We start from the raw sequence: 27,135 nt of genomic DNA, 5'->3' as shown, positions 1-27,135 counted from the left end.
ACAAATTGATAAATATTTGAGAATAAATTTTTTTTGTCTTTAATATTATCAATATATATTTGAAATTAAATTTAATGATTTTTGATAATTTTTAAATTTTTTTAATTTAATAAATTTAAAATTATTTATTTTATGACGAGTCCAATTGATCTAATTTAAATTAGACTCACCAAATCACAAGATGGAACGAATCCAAAGAAAAACGGGACGAATCTTGGGCTTAGCCAAATCCCCCTTGCCGTCCCCGTTCGTAACCAATGGTCCTTATTTTGTGACATTTTAGAGGAAAAAAAAGAGTTACAAAATTTATTTATGGGGTTCGCACGTGAGAACGAACAATACACAAAATGGGCTGTGGCCACACACGTGTGTGTATTGCAGCATATAAGACCCTCCGAGTCCCACGCCATGCTCCACGCCCACAAAGCTACGTTCTCATTATTACCAAACAACAAAAATAGAACCTCACACCCCAAATTCAAAGCCCTAGAAAACCCCCCCAATTCAATCGAAGCCCGAATTGCCAAATTCTGGGAAATTCCTCTTGATATCCCGTAGCCCCCAATTGTGACATGGCTGTGGCGCCGGTGCGGGAGCAGGCCCTCCCACTGTTGGCGGCTGCGAATAACCATGGGGATTTGGCTGTAAAGATATCGTCTTTGAAGCAGGCCAAAGACATTCTGTTGTCCGTCGAGCCGTCTCACGCCGCTGATCTTTATCCGTTCTTGCTGGAGCTTCAGTTTTCTCCCGAAACCCTTGTTAGAAAGTACCTCATTGAGTAAGATGTTGCTATACACCGGTTAATTTCTTCCGAATATCTGGTTCTATTTGATTCTTTAATCTTTTCATATCTGTTTTCTTCTTTCCACTGCAATTTTTAAAAACAATTTTCCAATTACATAAGCCTTTATCATGAAGTGAAGTATGGTTTCCTCGTTGTGGAGGTAAATTACAAGTGTAATTATCGGTCAGGCGTGATTTCTGTCAAATACTAAATTTTTATGAACGTGACCATTTCTATTTGATGTTACATGGAACCTACTACTACGAGTACTTATTGAGATTGTAGTTCTCAGTTATTAAATTTAATCATAGATGGCTTCTATTTGACTAGTGGTGTTCATCACAGTTTGGTTCGGTATTAGATGAAATCCAAGCCAAACCATAAAATATTGATGACCAAACCAATGCAAACCAAGAATTTCGGTTTGCATAATCAATTTTAAGTTTCGAATTTTAGCACTAATTAGGGCATGAGGTGTTTATTTGGAAAAGTAGAAATTGACACTAGATAGAAGCGGTGTGCACATTATATATTTTTATTTTTTTATTATAGATTAGAATGATTATAACTAAGATATCATAAATTAAAATATTTATGCATGTTACATATTTGTGCAATTTATATTTATAAAAGAAAGACCAAAACTTTTAGTTTTATTATTATATTTATCTAGATCTAAATATGCAACAAATAAATTCTTTATGTAATTGGACTATTTGCAAATTTTACTAATAATAGAACATAAAAAAATCAAATAAAATATTTTTATATCCCAAAAACTCATATATTAAAGTAACAAGGTATATACTTAATTGGTTTGGTTTGGTTCGGTTTAGTTCTGTCTAAAACTTGAATCAAACCAATCTTTTCGGTTTGGTTGATTTTTTTAAAAACCAATTCAAACCGTGATTGACTGAAAACTGATTTAAACCGTAGATCCAGACCGTGATTGACTGAAAACCGATTCAGTCCATGTGATTTGGTTCCACTATCTCATTCGCAATGATATCTCATATTCAGTTTGCGGATGATACACTATTTTTTGTCAAGAGAAAGGGCCACTTGCGGTTTTTGGTAGACGTCAGATCGTTTTGTAACATGTCAGGTTTAAGAATCAATTTGTGGAAGAGTGCGTTGTTGTGTATCGACCGCGAAGTGGAAGAAGTGGAATAGTTAGCCCGACAAATTGGTTGCAGCAGGGAGAATTGGCCCATTAAGTATTTGGGGTACCATTAGAAGGGAATCCATTAAAAATTTCGTTTTGGGAACCGATTTTGACTAATGGCAAAGAAGTTGGCAAGTTGGAAGGCAAGTTGGAAGAAAACATTTTTGTCAAGAGGGGGGAGATTAACATTGATTGCTGTAGTTTTGAACGCTTTGTCGATGTATTTCTTGTCTATTTTTCGGGTACCAAAGGGCATAGCGGAGGCGGTGGAGAAGGTTATGAGGGATTTCCTATGGGTTGAGACTGATGGTGATAAACATTGTCATTTGGTCGCTTGGGAGCAGGTGTTCAAGCCCAAAGATAGGGGGGGTGGTTTGGGAATTGAGAACATCTGTTTGAGGAATAGGGCATTGTTATGGAAACGGTGGTGGAGGTTTTATGTCGAAACAAACCGTTGTGGAAGAGGATCATAGTGAGTAAACTCGGGTTACAAGGAATGGAAGGGATGTTGGTTTAGCAAGGAATGTTATTTTCAGTTGTCCATGGAAATCTATTTCTAGATCTTACTCGGTTTTTCACCAATTAGTGAGGACAGTGGTTAAAGGGGTATCAAGGTTAGGTTTTGGGAGGATAGGTGGTGGGGGATTCTTCCTTTCGGGATCTGTATCCGTCTTTAATTCAGATTCATCGGTCCACAATATGCCTATTTCGTATTTTGCTATGTTCGAGAACCCTTCTTCTTCCCTCTCATGGGACTTGCATTTTTGAAGTGTTATGAGGGATGAGGGATTAGATGAGTTGAGCGCTTTGTTAGGTGGATTAGACAGGGTAAAGTTGATTGAAGGGGTAGACGATATTAGAGTGTGGGATGGGGATCCTTTAGGTTTTTTTTCAGTCAAGTCCTTATTTGAGTCATTCTTTCCGAGTAGTAGCTTTTCCGTTTTCTCTTTTTCAATGTTATCCGGAAGGTTCCGGTCCTGACAAAGGTCCAAGTATTTTCGTGGACTGTGGTGTTGAGAAAGTTGCCGACTTCGGAGATTATGCAAAAGAGGTGGCCCACGTGCTCTGTGCCCGAAAGTTGGTGTGTGCTGTGTCGGAAAGAGAGGGAGATGCAAAATCACATGTTGATTCATTTTACTTTTACGAGTGGGTTGTGGGCTAAAGCTTTGGCAGAGATGAGGTTGGTTTGGGTGGTTCGAAGATCAACGTAAGAATTATTCGCTACAGATCTTGGACATCAAGTGGTGGAATCATGGCATATGTTGGTCCGTGTGGTTGGAGAGGAATAGGTGAATTTTAGACAACATTGACGAGTCGGTTGACGAGTGTTGGGAAAATATCAAAATTCAAATATCTACTTGGATTGGGTATCATGTAGAGTTTGAGAATGTCTCAATCTCAGATTTATTAAGAGATTGAGCTTTTGTCTATTGTTGATTGATATGAGTAGGGTCATGCTTAGACTTTTGTTGTTAGCGGATCACTTATCCGCCTATTGTAATTAATAGTTTTCCTGTAATTAATATAATATTGTTTCTTATTAAAAAAAAAGCTCATGTGATTTGGTTTGGTTTCTGAGCACCCTTGTTATTGACATGTAAATTCTGAAGTCAAAGAAAGAGTGCAAGCAAGAAAACGATGACTACTTGTCATGAATGTTTGTAATGTTGTTACCGTTAGTTTTGAAATAATAATTTTGAAGCGCACATAAAGTTATTTAGGTGATTGCATAATATGCGAATCAGTGTGTTTGAGGTCTGTTAGGTACTTTTGATTGCCAATGCATCTTCCTAGGTAGGACTTACCAAAGAAACTTGAAAACCAAATGAAAACACATTTAATTCGGCCAAATTTTAGACCCATAGGGTTCGTGACCTATGGGACACCTCCAGTGGAGGCGAAACATCTCAACTGATCCCGGATATTAATTATTTTTGTTACTTTGGTTCACCAATTTGCCATGGCTTGTGTTTTTGACCCAATACCCACAAACCTAACATGAACATGTTCAGAGGAGACTGACTTTGTGTGTTTATAACTTTATATAAGTTTAGTTTGAGGTTTATTCATTAGTCCTAACCCTATGTTGGAAATATGGACCAACTGTTCGTTTGGAATATTAAATCATAGTGTATCGTCTTGTGGACCTGACTTTGCAGTTTGCACAAGAAGTTAATGTCTCCAGAAACAAGTCTATGTAGCGTTGGACAAGCCTCTGGCTGTTAATGTGTATGTTGGTACAAGCAATGATGCACAATTTTTGTGAATAGAATTGTTTATTTTCAAACACGGATTCTAACTGGAGGACTACACCATGGCCCATGCTAATTAGCCTCGGATGTTCCATGCAGCACCCACTGAACACATCGAACCATGCATGTGGCTAAGAGCCCTAACATCCCATTCACAACGATGCAATTATCAGGGGTGTGCTCTACCACTGAGCTAATGGCCTGTTGTGTGAGCCTAATTAAACATCAATTTCTATCTGTTCGTATTTTTGTTTTGGCTAAAGATAAATTTGCACCAATTTATAGACAAAAACTACTTCCCACATTTTTTGGTTGATAAATTTCATGTAGTAATTATTTCCACAATCACCATTTATACCTTTTATTTTAAAGTTTTTTAACTGAATTTTTTTTCGGAAATTTATATTCGGAGTCATCCTTTGTATCCTTCTGTGTTAGATAGAATTTGGTTTTGTTTATTAAAGGTTATGTTAGATTTTCAAATTTGATTTTTATAATGTGATTTCTCTTACAATTGAGGAAAAAGTGTAGAGAATTTTACAAAATCACCCTTCACTTCATTTTGTTTTGGAGGCCCAAATGTGTTTTTGAAGGGTACTCCAAATTGGTATATGGAGGAAGATGTTGAATATTAAATATCTAATTATTGCTGACAAACTTTATGATAATCTTTGGAAAGCAGACACCAACCATTTCAAATGCTGAAGGAAGTTATTTTTTCGTTACGAGACTTTTCTTAGGTAGGAAATAGGCGAGGGTATTATTTTGTGAGTCTCTCTGTATGTTTGGGATGCTTATCGTCTTACCTTGTTAATTTTATGTTTGTTGTTGCCGTAGAGAAAATTTGGTCTTTGGAGTGTTCGTTTAAACAGTAGCGATTTTCATCAAATTTTATTCGAATAACTTTACTAAGTGATATATATCAGGTAGTGGAGGTTTTAAAGGAATATTATCTGTTGTTTCCCCTGAATTTTTAAATTTTATCATCTTATTTTGTGGGCTAGGTTTTGTTGGTGCAACAATCATTGTCTTCTAATATTTCCCTTTTGAGGACATTTTCTGAGTCTTATATTATATATTACCGTTCACATTAAAGATGCTCAATCGTGTTTGTTTGCAGGTTACACTTAATAGTATGTAATCTTACTTGGTAATTGTCAATAAAGGTGTCTCAGCATTCTTAACATTGTTGAGCTTGGTTGACAGGGTAATTGACGAGATTGGAGAAAAAACAATGGAGCATCTGTCCGTATTTTTACCTGTGTTATTAACATTGTTGAAAGATAATAATCCGAAGGTTTCAAAGCAATCTATTATCGCCGGCACAAAATTTTTTTATCGGTCATTGGAGGAATTAGCATTTCAGGTCTATTTCTCACTGTGAAGGAGTATGTTGATTTGTGCTGCATCTGCTTCTCTCTTACTGCTTGACCTATATGTCAACTGTTTCAGTAATTTTAGCTCATGACTTCTCTTATTCTAAATCCATTACTTTTTCTTCTGAATTTGTGCTGTTTGTTGTGATTATGAGACATGTGAGTAACTTTTGGTACAAAGATCGCATTCATATGAGTTAGCATAGGAGCATATATCTGACTTGAAGGCGACTCTGCAAATTTCATTTTGTGTATTGCATACAGTATGAACTGAATATTGAACTTGGCCGACCTCTTCTTTTAATCCTTGCATTTCTTTCCGTGGTTTCCCTTGTCTTACTGTTATTTCGGGGAATTATTAGTTTTGTTTTTATGTATGAAACTTTAAAACTGTATTTTAAAAATTATAGTTTCAACGGCATGGTATAGTTGAGAGGTGGCTTGAAGAGCTGTGGACCTGGATGATGAAGTTCAAGGATGCTGTTTTGGACACTATTTTTGAGGTATTATAAAGTTCCAGGTGCAGTGTAGTTTATGATGCAATAATCACCATCTTTCTTTAACTAGTGCTTATATCTCATCTTCATTTGTTCGGGTGTGAGCATAATTGGGCTTTTAACATGCCGAAGATTAAGATTATCTGAAGGTAGTACGGTTCTTGATATTGTAACATCTAGAGTTGGATGATAGAGATGAATTGTATTTGGGGACCTTAATACATGTGATGATTTCAGGGTGGTTCACATTGCCGTAGCCCTGGTTTACTTGCAAATGCACATTATATATTGTTCGTTTTATCTGACCCTTTCGCGAGGAAATTATTAGAATGTATCACACCTTCATTGATGGCAAACGAATTGTTCTGCAACCTGCCTGTCATGTTGGATTGTTCTTGAACACTTGCTTGACATGAAAAATTTCTTGCATTTTGTTTGTAGGTTGGCACTATTGGTCCAAAGTTGTTGGCGGTAAAATTTATGGAGAAATATGTTATACACTTCACATTTGATTCAAATGATCCTGGAACATACAATCCAGAAGGTAATCCATTTCAATCAATGACTGTAAGCATGAGTGTTTTGGACTTTTTGAGCTTCATTGCTGTGTTACCTTTTTAATGGGGCTGTTTTAATCCATCATGCGAAATGCATTTAAGAATCTGGTTAGTAACCATAATATTTCCATTGATTCTTTTCGTGTAGTTATGATAAGGCCTGGAAGTGAGTTCAATATCTCATGGATCATTGATGGTCATCCCGTTGTTGATCCGTCATTTTTTGTCAAAGATGCAACTAGATATTTGGGCATCTTGCTGGAGATGCTGCGGTCAGCTAGTAATTTTCTCGGTTCGCTGACAATAGCTGTCATCAATAGGTGAGCTTTGCAAATAGTTATTTAGTTTCCTTTCCTTTTGTAAATAGTTCTTTAGTTCCCTTGAAAAGTTTTATGAAACTTTGGCTTCTAAAATATCTTCTTTATTCTTTATTCATTATCATCTTTATTTTTTAAAAGATATAAACGCCACCTTAATTGGATTATCTTTTGAAGGACATATTTAACTTGCCAACTGAAGTGAGACTGTTTATGTTAATTGGAGGTTATGAGCATTCCTTGACAGATTTGAGTGCCATAACACTTATTGTTTGTTGGTAATAAACATGACTACATAAGTACATATTGGCTGGTTTCATCTGGTGCTATGACGGTTACCACTGGAAAAGCTTGTCCTTTAGGAGATTGCTTATTGTGGCTTGTTTGTGAAAGGAGTGTTTGGGTTTTGAGAAAGTGTTTTGTGACTCTGGATGCTGAAGATAATGAAACCACAAAAATTTGTTGTCTATATTTACTTGACTACTTATTAATTATTGCATAGGTTATCATATGCATTTGTGGTTTGTTGAAAGCTTTGAACTGTATGCATGGTTGAAGTAAATTCTCTGGAATATAAACACACGATTCCCCTGATTTGAATTTGATTTAATTATTTTCCTCAAGTGTTTTTGGTTTATACTCGAAACCTTGTTTTCTTGCTCAACAAATATGAAAGGAACAAACTCTGTAATTAAAGTAGGAGACGAAGTTTGTTTTGGATCTTGGAATACCACGACACCGATTATGCTATTAAATATTCTCTCACCAAATTGTTTGCATGTGTATCCCCATGTTTCCTTTGGGGACAGTTTCAAAGGTGTTTATTTATCATCCCCTTTCATGTTTTCTGTTAGTTTTACAACCTTGTTAGGCCTAATGACGTTCAATTTCACCTCTAATTCTGCGTGCTTTTATTTTTCACGGCTGTATTGTCTAATCTGTTGCTTTGAACTGGGTGTCACAGCTTGTATTGTATTTCTTTACGATTCATATTACATTTACTATGACTTTGAACGTAAGGGTTGTGGTGTGCATCGAAGATTTGTTTTGATAGCACACTCTTGATAAAATCCAGTATTGATTCGTTACTCTTGTCTAACATGTGCTGACTGTGTGATTGTGCTAATGCAGATTCAGCGAAAACTGTTCAACCTGCTACCCTTGCTTACACCTCACTAAAGTTTAAGCTATTTGTTGTTCATGCTTTTTTATTGAATACTAAAGGAAATATAAATCTTTGTTTATTTAGAATTTTGTTTGCAATTAAAGCTATGGGATAATCTGCTATTTGGTAATTCCCAAACAGTGACCTGTTTTTAGATGTATTTAATTGAGATTTTGGAGGGATCACTGAAGCTTGGAAAATTCTTCTGTGGTAAAGTTCTACTGCCTATTGTGCTATCACTGCAGCATGCTGTGCCGCGTTTTAGCAACGGAGTTAAATAGCAGTTTGCCAAAGACTGCTGAATTGATGGTTCAGATGAGAGAAGTAGGAGTTAGCCGATGTCAACATCATTTGCAGTTGATAGGGTCGATTAAGCTCTTGTAAATGTTTTTATACAAAACATCTCACCTTTTTATCTTGACTTTTGTATGAACATACACTTGCGTCATGTGATGCTTGTAAATACTATACTCTTTACATGATTTAAATGCGCCATGAATTTTATAATAAGTCATTCGGCTAGTATTTGTTTTATTGTTACAATAAGGTTTTGCACTGTCGTGCATGTTATCTTTCTTTTGTTGTCAATATTATATCCCTTATCTAATCCATGTGGAACTAGCACTTGTTCTTGGGATAAAGAGTTATCTTGAACTGTTATTTAAATTCAGTGTGCTAGAGCCTGTTTACTTTTTTCTGGGAAGAACACCCATGACGGTTTTATCTCGACTTTAATTTGGAAAGTGATCTACTTAATGTGGATTGCCAGCATGATATCCCAAAACTGCAAAATTGAGCAAGATGAGCTCTTCGTGTGAAGTGCATAAAGCCTCTTTTCTCTCCTTGATGATCAGTGACGTGGGGCCCGGAGTGCAGTGAAGTAGTTTTTGTGAGCAGTGCCATTTAAAAAGCCTACAGTAAGTGGAAACGAAAATGATGAACATCAATACACGAAAATGATGAACATCAATACACGAAAATGATGAACATCAATACTAAGTGCATTGACCGCTCTATCTTCAAGGAATTGAAGAAAAGGTGGAACACCTGATGGCTTGATGCTAAAAGTTGTTAGATATAGGTTATTGTTGAGCGTGTCTTGAATGGGTTATTAGTACAATGGAAATGTAAACGACATGATTGTACTCAGGACACATCATTTTAATTAGACTTTCAATGCTGCATATCAAGAAAAAGGTTGGAACTGATGGAGGATCTAAAACCCATTAATATTTGCTTTAAAATTTTGTTTCGTCATATAACTTTGATTTTGTTTATGATAATTTTTCTTCTTGAAGTTGTAAATTTAAGCCAATATGGTTTCCATAGTCGGACTCGGGTACAAGTCTGGATACATTTAATAAGTCAGTAGCCATTGATTTTGAAGGATGTAAATTATAAGTGGTCACATTCTCATAAATCAGTGGCTTTTGGGAGCGGTCTGGGGAGGAGGGGTAGTATCTTTTGGATTATGGTTGTTCACTGCATATGTTGGTTGGTTTGGTTTGAAAGTAACAGGAGGATCTTTGACGATCTCGAAGACTCGTTTGAAGAATGTTGGGATCAGATCAAGTTTAGAGTTGCATGTTGGAGTTTGAAGAATACAAAATTTAAATCATTTTTGATGTCAGATCTGTATAGGAGTAGGAGATTTATATCTTGCTAGCAGCTTTTGAGCCTAACTTACGCTTGGACCACTGGTTCACTTTTCGTAATTAATCTATTCTATTAATATATTATTTTTACCTATAAAAAAAGTAATTAATTTGCCCATTTTCACTGAATCATTACAATACTGTGTGTTCACAATTATAGGGTTGACATTTGTTGTCACAATATTCGTACGAAGTATCACGCTGATAATTTGTGTTCCGAACAATTTTTTGGAATTGCGGGTTTATTTCCTCCTGTATTGGCTCCATGAATACCACTTGGTTACTTTGGCATGTTTCTATTATATCTGATGGAAGTTCAACATCAAACTTTAGGTTCAGCAACCGTGATCACAATACTTATTTCATGTTAAGGGCACTGATAATTTGTGCATTTCTCAACCTTTTTTCACATAACTGTGGGATTTATAACTCCTTTAAAATGTCAAGTGATTCATTTCCTTGTCTATTGGCTGCATGAGTACTGGACATTTCACTTTACACTTGGTGACTTGGGCTATGATATTGATGGAAGTTTAGTATCCAACTTCAGGTTGTCTGTGCTATTGTAAGCATATTAGATGAATGGGCAAGCAACTTATCTGCTTTTGTGAATCCGTATTAGTTTTTGTCTTGGTACATTGTTATTAGCCCATCACATGTTGAAGGGAATTACATGTCATTTAATGTTTGCTCTTTGTTACATGCATTTAGTGACACTCTCTCTGAGTTAGGATTGCATGCTCTTTGTAGTGGTTGATCTTATTTGATGTTCTTCGTCATTGAGGTTTTTTGTTTACTTGATTGTTATACTATTGTTCGTTTCGGGGCATCAATTCCATTTTTTAAAATTATTTTTTAAAAAATAATGAGGCGAGTTTGGTACATTTTTTTCTAGTTGTGATTTATCTTCGAGGGAAGGATCTTACTAGTGATGTTTGCATGGTGTTACGTTTTTTAGTCTTAGTTCACGTGGTTTGGGACAGTTTTAGTTTTTCAAACTATGTTTTGGCATTTAACTCCTGACAAATTAGTTGTGGTCGGTAAGGTAGTATTCCACTGCAATGTTCTTCTAATTTGGCCATCTGGCTAGATGTAGTGGTTTTATCATTTATTTAGTTTCTATTTCTTACTCAAGTATAAGAAGCAACTTAGTGTTATCTGCTGCTCGTTTCCAGTTTTTGTGGGTTTTTTCTTAGTTAATGTCGTGCACAATGTGTTCTATGAAGGCTTGTCGTGTCTAATAATTAAATCAAATAACGTTATAAGCCTAAAAGTAACCGACATTCTGGTCAAGTAAATTAAAAAAAAAAATGGTTTGTATGTTACACCATAGAATTTGATGGTCATGTCAATAGGGAAGGTTGATGATATTGCACTTGGTCTGGTAGAAAGAGAGATAAGATGCAAATGTTGTGTGTTGGCTTAAAGTGGAAGGAGTTCATGACAAGTCCCTTTGAGGAGTTGGTCACGGACTCACGGCATAGGTGGAATTTCTTTTGTGGAGTAATCATGAGGATGATTCTACCACATGGGATGAAACCACTTAATATTAACCGTCTAAAGGTCTGCCTGTTGTTTAAGCTCTCTCGAGACCTCATTTGCTGAAGGTGGTGGTTAGTGTACGCACCCAGCATCAACAATTTTCGCAAAATAAAATATGTTTGTCGTCCAGTTTGCGAGGATAAAGGCATAATAAAGCATTGGCCTTTCCAGTTGGGCTTTACAATCGATTAGTTTAAGTGACACGGCATTGTTCAAAAACCATTTACATATTCAGATTCGATTTTATGCCTCTTTCAACCATTATTTTACCTTCTGTGCTTTTTCATATACTCGTTTAGACATCATCACTTAATTGAATATTATAACAACTTTTAAAATCTGTGGACGAATTTCATTTCCAAAATAGTAAAAAATTCTTCTAAAATTTTTTTGGTTGGATTAAGATGAAAACTCAGCGATTACTACGTTTGCTTCTTATCTAGTGGTTTTTTCTTTTTCTTTTTTTTCCTGATAGTGCATGTGGTTGTTGAAGTCTCATGGTAACCAGTCTGGTGATTTATCAGGTGCCATGGGGTCATGCTGATCATCTAGGTCGTCAATTGACCAGTGACAAAAGTGATGTGTTACTTTCTTTATCCATTTGATCTTATGTGTATGCATTTGCCTTTCCATTGAGATTATTACTTTTTGTCTTCTTTACATTATTGATTTCTACAAACATCTAAAATAAGTGAAATTGTCATTTACATGAATTGATGTGGTTGTGATATCTTAAGTAGAAACCTGTTAGGTGATATTCCAGTTTTCTGCCATCCAAGAGAGTATATCTGGTGTTCTTTGTTGGGAGATACTTGTATGTTTCACATGTTATTTGTGAAACACTTTATTGGATTGTTCAAAATTTTATTTAAATCATTTTGGAAAATATTACAAGTCACGTTGATCAGTCCTTTTCATATTCTTGAATCATCAATTTTTCTGAGAGAGAAATATGAATAGGGCATGATTTTTTTTGGGTTGCATTTCAGTCGCGAGACTCGAAATTTGCTTCTTTATTTTGTTTGGTAAAAATCACTTTTTATGAGCTAGTTGAGCTTCTGCCGTGTTTCTTTGCAATAGGCTTTCTTACTTTTTAAATTTTAGGTTCTTACACTTTTTTTCTTTTAAGTTCAGTAAACATAAAAATATGATGTCACGTGCTGTCTGTTTTGTGAACTGGAGTTAATTGTCAAAGTGGAGCTTGAGTAGAAGAAGAGAGTTCTTTGTAAACAAACAAAGATATGTTGTGAAATTTTACTGAATTGAATAAACACTGCAGATAGTTTCTGCTTCTCTGCGTTTAGTTGCTAGTACTTTATGCTTATTAAAAATATGGCTCTTTTATTTTTTTGGTTCATGGTCTATCTTTTTGTTTTTTTGTGTCATGGTCTATCTTCCATCTTGACTCATTGACCTAGTGATTTCTGTATATGTATCATCTTCAATTTTTCTCATTTGGATCTAATCTAATGTTTTTGTATTTCTTCTTTGTGCTTCAATGAGTGTTATAATTTTAATTTGGCGGATTCTTTCAGTGTTTTTATTTACTCGCGGTGATTCTTATTCTGTTGGCTAAGTCTTAGAAAATTTTATACTTTTGGATTTGTTGCATGTTCTTTAGCTCCATACTTGATCTAACTGTAGATCTTTGTTTTCAGTCTTGCAGCAATTGCACGGAAGAGGCCTTTGTACTACAATTCTATCCTTACTGCGCTGCTTGATTTTGATCTAAACCGGGAGATGGTGAAGGGTCGCCATACTGTCAGCATTCAGTTTTCTTTGAGAACTGCATTTTTAGGATTTTTGAGGTGTACACATCCAATCATTGTAGAGGTAAAATATTACTGCTCCAGTGGCTACAGTAAATTTGTATTCTATCATGTTTGACAATAATGGTCTATAAAGTTTTGTGACATTTTCGTCTGTAAATCCTTAATGGATTAATTTTATTTAATGAAGCCAGATTATCAACCATTACATTTACGCTTTTATTTTATATTCAACAACATACAGGAAGTAGAAATGTAATTAGTTCTCTATACTGTTGCCTGTTTATAGTCGTGAGTGGGTACATATGTATCAGGAAATCCATTTTAAAACGTGGGAACTTTTCTGTTTCAACCAACCCTGGAGAATAAATTTGTGTCCAGAATTTAATGCCTCTATGCCTCATCGATCTATACAAAAATGATATTACACAAGTACTTACCTGTTATGTCATCCTTACATTGAATGTATAATTTTGTAACAGTCAAGGGAAATGTTGCTGAAGGCTTTGCGAACTATGAATGCTGGAGAAGCTGCTGATCAAGTTATCCGACAGACAGAAAAACTAATGAAAAACAATGAGCGCGCATCACGGGATTTGAGATTGAATAAGGTTATATCTGTTGAATAAATTGAATCTTGGGTCTTATGACTCTTATCTGTTGACTGATGAATTACAGGTTCTATCTATTTGTTTGTGGTTTTGGTGGTAATCTGGACTTTTTCTCAGGACGATCAACAACCCAATCAGTCACATAGTACTGGAGATGTGACAAAGAAGAGGTTGGCGCCGATGGAGAATGATGATCAAAATAATTGCCAGGATGTTTCTTCTAAGAGGATTCGATATGGTCCTCGTAATACAGCTGCAGCAGCTAATGCTGTTCTCAACGATGCTGGGCAGGACCCTGTCGATGGGATCTCCCCTAAACTTTCTGTGATGGATGAGAATCTGAGTCCTGTTGAACAAATGATTGCTGTGATTAGTGCTTTAATTGCAGAAGGTGAAAGAGGGGTTGACTCTCTGGATATTCTTATATCCAACATACACCCGGATTTACTCTCGGATATTGTCATAATGAATATGAAGCACTTGCCAAAAATTCCGCTTCCCTTGTCTCGATTCAGCGACTTGTCTCACAGTTTTAACGATACTTCAAGTGATCCATCTCAGTTATCTCCATCAAATGGTTTCACAACTTCTTTACCAACTTTAAGCTCTTCAGAAGTACCTGCATCTCTATCAAACACAATTAGCTTGCCATTTTCGGATATGTCCACTTCCACCAATCTTTCTACAGATTCCAAACGTGATCCTCGAAGGGTAAGTTTTTAAAAGTAGAACTGTTTGGGCGATTTTTCTCTTCATGTTTTCTTCATTACTGCATGTTTGTTCCCAGATTAAATTTAATATTTGATAATGGTCCAGGATCCTCGTCGCCTTGATCCACGACGCACGATGGTACCTGTTGATGTGACACCATCATCTCATATGGAAGATAATGTTAATCCTATCCATCATCATTTTGTACAGTCTGATTTAGATGTTTCTAGCTCCTCTTGTCCACCGTCATTGATACCTCCCTCTAATTCTGAAAGTATTTCTCTCTCTCTGGTTCCCAAAGTTGAAACCATCTCAAATCCATCTGAAACCCCTTCAACATCAGAAGCTAATAGATCAGTTTTGAAAGATGAAGTTCCAGATATGGAAGCCAATGAATTTGTTGTGAGTGGTGAAATAATAAATGCTTCACATCTTTTTCCATCCTGTACCAGCAAAATTGATGACACTCTTGGGGGTGAATCACTGGATTTTGATCCTCCAGATGGCACTTATTCCCCATCATCACAAGACACTGACCAGCTTCCACCCAATATTTCGAATGCTGAAACATCTGAAATTACATCTACACCGTTGCCTGTGCTTCCCCAATATATTGAGCTAACTGAAGAGCAGCAAAGAGATGTGAAGAAAGTGGCACTGGAACGGATAATTAATCTGTACCCTAGTTTGGAGAGAATGGATTCTAAGCATACACAAATGGCATTGGTTGCCCGATTGTTTGCCCAGGTAGGGTTTAAGATCCTTTCATTTGCTTTTCTTTGTCGCAAGATTTTTAACAAAGCCTAATGAGTTGTGCAGAAGGCGAATGTTTGCAGAGATACACCTTTTTTTCCCAATGATGAAATTTGTTTTGATTTTGTGCTTTTATATTTGTTCAATGATGGAGTTTGTTTTGATTTTATGCTTCGAGATGTGGGTAATTAGAGTTTTTCCTTTATTCTTTCATCTTTTTTTAATGTACACTGATGCCTTGGATAGGAACTCGTTTTCATCATTAGCTAAAGACCAAACTTAGGAGCAATCATTGTATTCTTTCAAGCCTACCTTGAATTCCTGAGGGGCATGAGCTACCATTCTTTTTATTTTGATAGGAAACAAAATATATTCATAAAAATATAAAAGATAATTACAAAAAGTGGACCAGAGGTCCACAAAAAAGGAGATAAAAACCGAAGTCACCTTAGCATAATATAATACTCCAATCCCTATAGAAATCCGTAACCGAAAAGTTTATGAACTCTTTGAAATCCAAAACGGAATCGTGAATTTTACCTTGTTCTAGCAACCGCCAACGGATTCTTCCCTGTTATAAAAAATTCTCTCGTCTCTTCATCCAAACCATCCAACAAATACAATGAGCTACCATTCTAAACACGGGGGATTCAATCTAGGTTCCTCTATAAACGTTGGTTTCAGTTGGATTTAGCCATCTCTTTTTATTTGTAATGTATGCTGATTAGTGAACCAAGAATCATGTTTCTTTATCTTTCATATGAAGGATATTTCTGTTTTTATTTTATGTGTGGAAATGGTGAAAACAATGCACTCAGCTAACATAAATAATGCATCCACTCTTATATAGATGCATACGTTCTAAGATGGTGGTGGTTTATGCCAAACCGGTCACCTAAAAGGTGAAAACATTAAGGTGTGTCTATAGAAAAATTATTGCTCATGTTGAATAAAATAGAGAACGTGGGATTCCCTTACAATATCAATGAAGAAAAACTGTTTCAACATGAGAAATACGATTGAAATGGGGTCGTGAATCCAAATGAAATTTAGGTTAATGGTGGATGTATTCAATACAGTTCAAATATGGATATCACTTCAATCATGTAAAATAGGTCAGAATCCAATTATGAACCTTGAAGAAAGAGATGAGATGAAATAAAATTACCAATAAAATAAACTCATCACGTAATGTTGTATATTGTGCACCAGTGCAGGGCTGTTTCCCATTGTCTATTCTGATTTTTCTTTATCTTGATTCTGTAGACTGAAGTCGATGATATCATTGGAATGGTGCAGAAACATATTATGTCAGATTATGAAAGACAAAAGGTCTCTTTCTTCCTCTGCAAGTGGTGTTATTGGTATAAGCCATAAATTAAATGATATATGCAGTCTTATCCATCTGCGTCTTCCTTTTCGTTTGAGATATGGGCCAACTGCAGTTTCCTTTCCAAATGATAGTTGTTAGTGTCCTTGCCTTAAACTTCATGATAGATAAGCATGTTAAGCCATTACTTATGCTGTAATGTATAATTATCTGTTTTACAACGATGCATAAACTTTCTGACTTCTGAACTTATTTTCGTTACCCATACATCACATTTTGTTTTATTTTTATTAACATGTCAGAATAATTCATTATTTGGCATGATCATAGATGACACGTAAGATGTTATTGCACGTTGATGATAAATCTGAAACCAAAAATGTCTTAAACTCCTTACGAATCCTTATCCATGTAGATGCCTGAATATTAACCTTGTCTCAACACTCTTCACCCGACTCTGCTAGATTGTCAAAAATCCTTCTATTTCTCTCCAACCAAGCTGCCCTGCACATACAATGAATTATGAACTGCCACCGTCCAAAAAATTCTACCCTTCCCAATAAGGTAACGTCCAAGATCATCATCAAATAAGTCCCTTGTTGACCTTGGAGCTACCTAAACCAGACCTAAGATGGATAAGGAAGCATATCTAAAGTAATTTCAATTCTCAGTTAAGCAGTGCAAGTAGCGTGAGGATCTCTCTAAAAATATGGGTCACAGCCTTTTATTTTATGATACCTCTATTGATCATACATCTTAATCGCCTAAATGTTGTGTTGGATATATTTGTTAACTAGCTGGCATGTTGGTCATGAAAGGCTCACATATGTTAATCTTTGAGATTCATCCCATAATAACCGAACTGAAATTTGGCTTTATTATGACATTTTCTGAGGTATCGTTTCTTTCACACTTCAAGAAATTCCAGCTACCTTGTTTTCCAAATTATTGTTTGATTACTCGAATGACCTCTCGCCTTACAGTCGCGATTTCTTGAAATAAAGGATAAACGTGTTAAAAGTCTTTAGTTTCACCTTATTCGTTTTTATTGCCTTATCTTTCTCACTTTGGTTTCCTTTCTCAGGGACACGAGTTAGTTATGCATATTCTTTACCATCTGCACGCTCTTGTGATCTCAGATTCGGCATCATCTGCTGCCAACGTATATGAGAAATTTCTTCTGGGATTGGTACGAAAGTTTCTTAGCTTTTAACTGTTGCTACAGTGTACAAAGTAGTAATATTTGAACTTAAATTACAGGCGAAATCTTTAATAGCTAATTTACCAGCATCTGACAAGTCTTTTAGCCGACTTCTTGGTGAAGTTCCTTCCATACCTGATTCTGTATTGAGGCTGCTGGAAGATCTATGCACCGAAAGTCATTCTGAGGTAGATGGTCGTGATGGTGATCATGTCACTCAGGGTCTTGGCGCAGCATGGAGCTTAATCTTGGTGCGCCCATCCAATCGTCAAACATGCTTGGACATAGCTTTGAAGGTACTCTGAGTGTGAGATTATCAAGCTATCAGAGATTATCAAGCTATTTTTTGATATTTTATTTCAATGGCGTTCTTTCGGATGAGATTTTTTTATCGTTCTTTTTTCTTGTTTGATTTGTTTGGTAGTCCTGGATAAAACTGTCTTTCAACTGGAATTGTTGGCTTACATTTCATATAGAGCATTCATCCTACAACTGGTTTATCCTGTTCAACTATCTGCTTCTGGATGGAATGTAATTAAAATTGCTGTAACTGGCTATCATCACAAAATTGTGGATGATGCTATGTGGAGGAGTTTGTAATAATTGGAAGGGTAGAAGTTAGTTGGGCAATAACCATTTAGATTATACTCCCAACTATCCGTAACCTGTGGGGATGCAAAATAAAATTTAATGATTCAAAAGAATTGCTGTTTTTATGCAGATCTTGTTAATTATGTGATTTGGTCAAAATGTTTGTTTTTTTTATTACACAATTTCTTAGAACAAGTCTTGATTCTGTCTCAAATTTGTGGTGGTTTTCTTTTTATTGGCAAATTTTTTTTTTTAATGAAATGAATCTTACTTATGTTCAGCTGTTTCATTATTTTGTTTACTTGCCTCTATCCCGTGTGCGTTATAGCATGCTTGTCCGTTACATGTGCATTTGCAGTTCCTGGAATACATTAACTTTGTATCTGTGAAAAGTTGTGCCAATTCCAACTTCTCTTATTGTGAGGTGCAGAGTGCTGTTCATTCGAAGGATGATGTTCGTGCAAAAGCCATTCGCCTGGTAATGCAAATTACCACTTTCTTTTCAAGGGCACGGTGACAACTGGTGTTGGGTTGACCACTAAGGACTTGTAGTCCATAGAAAAAAAAATGGATTGAAGGTGTTATATCTGATTTAATGTGTGACTTCATCGTGTCAGGTGGCCAACAAACTTTATGCAATTAGCTACATCTCTGGAAACATTGAGCATTTTGCAACCCAAATGTTCCTGGCAGCTGTAGATGAGCGGGTTTCTGATGCAGGGATTTCTAAATCTGCTTCAGTACCTGAAAAACAAATTGAAATACAGGTTATTCGATTTTATCTCTGTAACTCCTGTATTTTGCCCTCTTGTAATTATTCTTCTAGCAAAGTGATGTCATTTTGATGTTTATTTTTTGTGTATTCTGAGTATTTACAATTTTGTATCTCTTACTGACATCATATCACACATAGGTACTTTCATATCTATGTTTCAATTTGGTCTGGTCGATCTAAACAATAAGGAAAATCACATGAAATTAAGGATTGCCTTTGCGGCAGTTTGTGTGGAATTTCATTTCCTCACCAAATATAATACACTTTAAATTTGGAATTGCTTTTTGTCAAATATCTTAGACATTTTAGGAAATTTACTTCTGCTAGTGTACTTGAAAATATACTAATGCTCTCAGTGTTGTAAATGACGGTAGGCGGTGGCTAGGCGGTCAGCCATTCGCTTCGGCAGTTGGATTTTTTTTACTAGTTTGTATATATAATTATGTATAATCATACAATATATGCAGAATTAAATGATGGCTTAGCATAAATAAACTATAATATAATTTATATAAATTGGAAATAAATATATATAAATCAAACTGTAAAAAAAAAATTAGAACAAGATATTATAAATATAGTATACAAAAACTAACCCAGTGGGCTGTAGGTGGCGACGGCTGGCAGTGGTGTGGGCAGTGTAAGGAGGAAGAGAGACACTTGTGGGTTGATTCCTTTTATATTTTGACATTTGAATAGAAAGTATTTGTGTGGGCATTCCATAAATGAACTGTATTTTCTTTAGTGTTTGTAGTGTGTATGGCTAAAGTTGCACATTTTATCATTCCATCATTGATGCTATTTCAATATTAGGTGGAAAACCAAGATACATTCATAAGTGGTTCTCAAGTTTCAGAGGCTGGAAGTTCTCAAAATGACTCTGTTAAGGTCTCACAGGACCAGTTTACTAATGATTCTTCAATCTCTTTTTCTCAAGCACAGAGCCACATTTCTCTGTTTTTTGCTTTATGCTCAAAGGTTTGTTGGTTGCTTCAATAATTGAAGAGAATGACATTTTCTTGTTATTTAGTCTTCATGTTTCTTAACTCCATTGCTTCTGTTTCCTCACAGAAACCAAGTCTTCTTCAACTGGTGTTCGACAATTATGCACACTCCCCCAAGGCTGTTAAGCAGGTCTATGTCTGTTATTTTTTTATGGTGGCATTAAGTAACTTTTCTTACGAGGCTGTAAGTGCTCTGGAGAGCATAGTTATTGAATTCGTTGAATTTTTGTGACAGTGGATAAGATAAAGATGTGTCTGTTTTTTATTCCAATTTGTGGCATGATCTCTCGCTTTCTGTTTCATGTTTGGATTTTTGATCATGCTCTTCTTTTTATCTAATTTGTTTGCAAAACCAGTTCTGGTTTGCTAATTTATTAGTCTAAGTAATCTATTTACTCGTTGATGTCAATGGATGAACACAAATAAAAGGAGCTGTGAATATGTCACTTGGTTTTGAAATCCCTAAGGTGGTGTTCAGTTTTATTTTCAGTATTTTTGGGTTTGTTTTCTGTAAATATATGCTTGGCCATTCTGTTGGAAAATGTGTGTATGCAATTATATTATATTTTTTAATTTTGGATGTCATATGTCATATAAGATTTTTTCAGAGTTAGTATATTACTATATTTTAACTTCATAGGTTATCTTAAAATCTTAACGCACAATATATTAGAACAGAATAGAACATAACAAAAAATTCGAATGAGATACAACTTTATTAAAAGTTGTAATGTTGGGGGATATGAAGTGTATAAAAATCTATTTTTGAGAAACATATAAAAATAAGATGATGGTGTTTGGTTATATTAATGGAGTCAGGAATCACTCACAACCTAATTTTTTGGTTTTTTACATAGTGGTAACTGAATATACATTTGCAATTTTTTTATAACGACCACACGATGCTTGATGTTATTGAAACAAAAAAAAACAAAAACATGCATAGGAGACTAGACTAAAACCTCTCGGCAGAAGGGACATACAAAAAAAGAGAAATTACATAACCTAAAGACTTTCACTGAGTCATGGTACTTCCTGGCTCGATATCTAGTCAGCATTACTGATCCGTGTAAAGAAGCGCGTTTCCTAAAAAGTAGTAGTAGACCTGTTCTTTCTAGTACTAATCCGTGTAACAGAAGCGCGTTTACAAAAGAGTAGTAATACACCTGTATCTGTTCAATCTCAGAAGGGCCGTAGCAGGATCCAAATCATCATAATGGTATACCGAATGCTCAATTGCATGAGACGCCACAACCATTTTTTGGTTATTCTCCTCCATTTCTTTAATTTGCAATTGTACCAGTGATCTGAAGTATTTAGCAGTTTGACAAATTTCTATGCTGTGCATCTTCTCTTGTACTTTTAGGTCATGCATCACATATAAACTGATCAGGAAGCCAGCTGTCGGTGGTTTCAAGTCTTTTGATCAATCTAACACTGCTTGAGCCCCTTTCTCAAACTGTTTTTTCCATTTGTCTGTCAATCTTCATCTCTGGCATTACAATCAAACGAAAAGTGCTAAAATTACCGATCCATGAATTAAAAAAGGCCTAGTGATTTTGGATTGTACAAAGAAGCTCGTGTTGTGATTAGAAAGTAGTCAATCAGAACCTTATGACCCATGTTTGTTACTTTCCTTGCCTAGAGATTGTGTGAATTTTTCATTGCTTATCTTCAGCTCATTTCCAGTAGCTGAACTGTCTTGTTCTGAGAGTCACTCTAAATTTTGTCCACTTATGCAGGCGGTGCATCGTCATGTTCCTATTCTTATAAGGGCTCTTGACTCACCATATTCTGAATTGCTTCAGATAATATCTAACCCACCCCAAGGAAGTGAAGATTTACTGACACTGGTTTTATCCCATTCTACTCACTCACATCAATTTTTTCTTGAATTTCTTTCGTAAAATGCTGACCGTTATTTTGGTTCTACATGAAGGTGATTCATATATTGTCAGAAGGGACAATACCTTCTCCAGATTTAGTTGCAATTGTCAAACACTTATATGAGACTAGACTAAAGGTAGTATTCCAGCAATTTGTGCCTACTTGTGTTGCTCATTCTTGATGTTTTGGTCCTCATGGTGTTGTTCTTTGCAGGATGCCACAATTCTTATACCAATACTATCAGCTTTTTCAAGAGATGAGGTTTTTTCTTTTACTCTGTTTATAAGTCCATTATTTGTCTATTATGGTAGTATTTGGGATTGCTTCCAAAAAGTGCGTGAATCCGCAACACTACCTATATATTTTGGATACGGAAGTATGGATTACTTGGCAGAACCAGTGGAGTTTTACTAGTTTGTAGGATATTAAAATATTATGCCCCAAAACATGATTAACTAGACTTGTGAACAGGAAATTGGAGTTTTGCTCTGCTCAGTTTTGCAAAATGAATGGGATCAGATGATGTGGAAGATTATAGGTTGTTGGATGTGAAAAATGTTGACGGTGACTGTAGTCAACAATGAGAGATGCTATCCTTGGTATATGTAGAACTCTACGAGGAAAATAATCAAGCTACAATCCTGACATAAATTGAAGGATTCATAATAACTCAATATAAATATTCTAGAATCTTGCTACAAAAGACTATACCAAAATATATATATAAAAAAAAAACGCCTGCTAAAGTTGAAGGTATAATTCCAAGAGAGTTGAAAAGATCCATTCACTTTGAGGATTGATGTGAAACTACCAACTTTTGAATTCTGCTAGACTTTTTACTCCTCAAAACTGAGAAACCTAGTTCATTCTTAATTTTCCCCTTGTGTTTCTCCGTCTCCAACGCAAGCAAAAGTCCCCCTGGCATTATATCTGCGACGAAATGGTTTCAACTTATTGTTGCTATTCTTTTAGTTAGCCTTCCCGTTCTTTCACCGAAAAACATCACTACTCTCCACGAATTCGAAAAGTAAATTTGTTTGTTATTTGTATGAATTCAGGTTTTACCTATTTTCCCTCGACTTGTTCACCTTCCAATGGAAGCATTTCAAACAGCACTTGCTCATGTTTTACAGGTATTGGCTGTAGAATCTGTGAACCACTATCTTCTCAGTTTTTTTTTTCTGTTTTCCCCCCTTTTTTGTTTCAAGTTTCGGTGCTTTGATTTCATATAATTTGTCACAATACAGGAAGAGGTTATCATGACACCTCCATTTTTACTTGGGACACTTTAAAGTAAAGAACATGAATCCTCTTTTTGTAATTTTTTTACTCTCACGTATCCTACTATAAGCACCACTTTCAAGTCAAGAAAAACATATCGATGATCTGTTATGCTCAGTGAAAGAATGTATTTATCTTCCACCTTGTTGGCTGTTTGACATAAACGTGTTTGAAAATTTTATAGGGAAGTTATAAACTTACAAAAGTTTAGATGAACTTTGACCAGTTTATATGTTTTTTCTCATGTTTTTTTTAAGATTGCTCTATTTACTTCTGTCTTCAGGGTTCTGCCCATACAGGTCCTGCTTTGACACCTGCTGAAGTCTTGGTTGCAATCCATGACATTTCTCCTGAGAGAGATGGTCTCCCTCTGAAGAAGGTGCTCATCACGTGCTACTATCTTTTCATAAGCAGGAAAAAAAAAGAACAGAAAATATCCTGTGTTTGATACCTAGGGCCACTTGTTTTCTGGAGGCTGCACAATTTCATATACACTGGTCATTAGCTTTAAACTCGAGTTAGACAATATGGGCATAACAAATAAGAAACAGACGCATAATATGCTGGTGGATTTGTCACAGAAGTTTTTATTATGCATATTCTGGTGCACCTTTGTCTGTGTTATGTTCTATTTTCCAGTATGATCACCAGACAGTTAGTCCTAGACATATCTCTGATAAAGAGCAAATTCATTTGTTCATGATCACATTCTAGAGTTCTGTTCTAAGTAATGGAATATGTTGTCTTCAGATTACAGATGCATGCTCAGCTTGTTTTGAGCAACGGACGGTTTTTACACAACAAGTGCTTTCAAATGCCCTAAACCAGATGGTATGCCATACGTTCTTAACATGTACCTGAAGATTTCGTGCAGCACTGTACTAACCTTTATCTTTTTGGATTAGGTTGATCAAACTCCACTTCCTTTGCTCTTCATGAGAACTGTAATCCAAGCAATTGATGCGTTTCCAACACTGGTATATGCAGTTGTACCAACTAAATCAACTTCTTATGTGATCATCTAATTTTCTAATGAACTCAGTTGCAATAGACGATGCTAGATTTTTTAATCTGCCATGAGATATTTTACGCATTTTGCTTAAGTCACACTTCCATTTTGATGAGATGTGTTTTGAGTGTTACTTAACTTTTGATTGATGGCTGCATCAGGCCACTTTCTTGGGTGTGAAACCATATATTTGTGCTTTAGGAACGCATCTGCAGTGGCAGAACTGATATTGTGTTTCATATCATCGTTTTATGTCTAGTTTGCATAAGAACATCTGAATTTTACAGCGATAATAATATTGACAAAGTTTGGAGTATGGTGAGAAAATAAGTACTGCTAGGAGTTTGAACATATTAAAAACCGATCTAATTCTTGAAAATAAAGGATGTAAAATATGACTACCTGTGTTCCTATATAAAAAAAAAAGATAGGACTACCTGTGCTCGAGTTTATTCTGGTTAGTTGATTTATGAAGTTTTACATATTATTTTCTTTGTTTTAGATGTTTTTGTGATTCTAGCCTTTACCTTTTATGGCGCTGCTAAAATGTCATGGTTGTCCTGTTTGCAATTTGTCATTCTTTTCGTCAGTATAAACTTGAATTTAAACCCTCTAAAATAACATCGAAAGAGAAACAAGAAACAAAGATATGGTTACTTGCCTTAAGTTACAAAAACTATGCTGCTTTAGAAATGTCAAATTTGCTTGGTCTTCATTTATTCAGTGATATTAACGTGTCTCAAAATTCTCATCTTTCTGTTGCTAAAGTGCTTTTCTTGGGTCATTTCCTGTTCGTACTGCTGGGTCCGATCTTAAACCCTGACTTTATTTGTTGGTTCCAACTTATTCAATATTTGACGTGTCAATGAATCACATTTAAAATGGCTTCTTTTGCACTGCTTGCCATATTTGAGTATGTTTGAATTTGGTCATGGCTTTAATTATCTTGATCAGATCCAGTTCGCCCAAGTTCTTTTTTGGGTTATAAATTGCATTTCGTTATCAACCAAATAATACTCTTTGGTGAGGGCAAATCGTTCGGAAAATAAACCATTTCAATCAATTCCAGGTCGATTTTGTCATGGAACTTCTGTCCAAACTTGTGCATCGGCAGGTACTTCAAGTGGAAGTTAGATTTTTCTATGAAATTTGTCGTCTCTGTATGATGATGGATCTATTTTTTGTGGATTATATGGAGTCTACAAAAGACTTTTCTCATTTGATGATTTCATTGGCTCAGATATGGAGAATGCCGAAGTTATGGGTTGGATTCTTGAAATGCATCTCACAAACACAGCCACATTCGTTCCGTGTATTATTACAGGTATTATCTGGTTAATTTGCTTATGTAAATTGTCTCTCCTTTTTCCCGTCGTCTGGTTTTCTTGCCAACTCTATAAAACTTGCTTGCAGCTACCCACGCCTCAGCTTGAAAGTGCTCTGAATAAACATGCAAATCTCCGTGGTCCCCTGACTTCTTTTGCGAATCAATCCAGTGTTAGAAACTCTGTATCTAGGTAATTGACTTTGATCATTTTTTTTTTTGTATCCCAGACTTCTGTGTTTCGGTCGTTAGCCTTGACTTGTAGAAGCTCGATTCGCTCTCATTAATATCATAAAATGATTCTGTTCAAAACCTGTAGAAATTGGAAATATCGTGTGAGTAAGTGTGCAAGTAGAAAGAATAATAGAAATCATGCGTAGAACTCAAAAGACCTCAAGTCTTAGCGATGCTATCTTATGGTTCATGGAGGACTGTTAAGCGTTGGTTTGAAATTTCTAAAATTTGTTATTTGCTTGTGGCATTTCTTTGAGAGAACCTGTAGTGCTGGTCAGGGAAAAGCCAAAAGATATTAAGCATAGAGTTTTAATTGTTGGGAATGAGTTCCCTGGCCATAAAGATCGGATCTATTAACAGGTTTACTGATATTGCATGTTCAAGTCTGCTGGAAATGTTCTCATTTTGAAACTATGATGCTTTATGGATTCTTATTCTTGCCCTGTACGCTGATTAATGTGAGACATTTGAATCGAATGACCTGGTTGTCGAGATTTCTGATATCTTCCTTTCGAAGCTAATTACAAGTTCACAACTGTGACAGGACAACATTACTGCTTCTTGGCCTCGAGAGTGAAGCACAAGTGCAACAACCGCATATCACATCATCTTTGCGAGGCTTGGATCCAAATTCATGAAATGAGAATCGAGGAAGAAACCAAATATTACGTGACTGCTAATTTGGAGGTTGCCTTACTCTTCTGTAAAAACAGAATATACGTGCTTCGGCCGCCCCAAGTCAGCATTTGAATGCCAACACTAGGAAATATCCTCGGTTTTTGGTTCATGATCCTATGCAGGAGCTCTGGAGGGAGCTTATTTAGATAGGAAGGTCTCAAATCTTCATTTGGCAGTATTTATCTGCATTTGGTGGGTGTGAAGATGTGGGGGGTTTCAGATAGAAGAGGAGGGTCAGTGTGGGGGTTGGCGAGTTGGTAATCTCAGTCGGGGGCTGTATTCAATTTTATGTAGCTGGAGTTATCTTTTTGGAGTAATTTGCATATAGTCAATATCTTTATTTGTTCCCTTCACATAAAGAATTATGATGCGCAAAATGCACAAGAGGAAATAAAATTCTAGTTTTACTATCACCAACCTCATTGACTGATCCGTTACTTTCGCTAACTTTGAAACAGCTGGGGATTTTTAGTGGTCCACCCTCAAAGTATCAAGTTTGATATGTTATAATTGCTACTTGGAGATCTACTAAAACTATCTCACATATAATTTTGTTTGTGAATCTTTCCAATGGTATATCTAAATGGGGCAAGCTTGTAAGTTGTATTAATAGTTCGAACATGGGTTTCATTCACGCAGCAAATGATTTAAGGAATCTTTCAACAAA

The 27,135-nt window shown here is 35.7% G+C and overlaps 1 protein-coding gene across 2 annotated transcripts; it reads left to right on the top strand.

Moving 5' to 3' along the window:
- The first annotated feature begins 426 nt into the window (after window positions 1–426).
- On the top strand, window positions 427–27,065 carry LOC140892768 (uncharacterized). Of its 2 annotated transcripts, XM_073301793.1 has the most exons (27): window positions 427–778; window positions 5,408–5,567; window positions 5,988–6,080; window positions 6,516–6,618; window positions 6,780–6,951; window positions 12,969–13,143; window positions 13,562–13,690; window positions 13,808–14,401; window positions 14,507–15,148; window positions 16,421–16,486; window positions 17,569–17,673; window positions 17,745–17,981; window positions 18,707–18,754; window positions 18,894–19,043; window positions 19,865–20,029; window positions 20,123–20,185; window positions 21,798–21,908; window positions 21,995–22,078; window positions 22,156–22,203; window positions 23,001–23,075; window positions 23,507–23,602; window positions 23,974–24,054; window positions 24,129–24,200; window positions 25,302–25,346; window positions 25,473–25,556; window positions 25,646–25,749; window positions 26,335–27,065. In XM_073301793.1, the coding sequence occupies exons 1-27, from the start codon at window positions 573–575 to the stop codon at window positions 26,426–26,428; spliced, it is 4,002 nt and encodes a 1,333-aa protein (XP_073157894.1). In that variant the 5' UTR covers window positions 427–572; the 3' UTR covers window positions 26,429–27,065. The 2 variants fall into 2 exon arrangements, with proteins under 2 accessions (XP_073157894.1, XP_073157969.1); XM_073301868.1 differs by lacking the exon at window positions 427–778 and having other exon boundaries at window positions 5,430–5,567; window positions 6,007–6,080.
- The last annotated feature ends 70 nt before the right edge of the window (window positions 27,066–27,135 follow it).

This window comes from Henckelia pumila, chromosome 1 (assembly GCF_033568475.1).
Source record: "Henckelia pumila isolate YLH828 chromosome 1, ASM3356847v2, whole genome shotgun sequence".
NCBI lineage: Eukaryota > Viridiplantae > Streptophyta > Magnoliopsida > Lamiales > Gesneriaceae > Henckelia > Henckelia pumila.
Note: the sequence above shows the minus strand (reverse complement) of the source record. Positions and strands in the feature narration are given on the sequence as shown.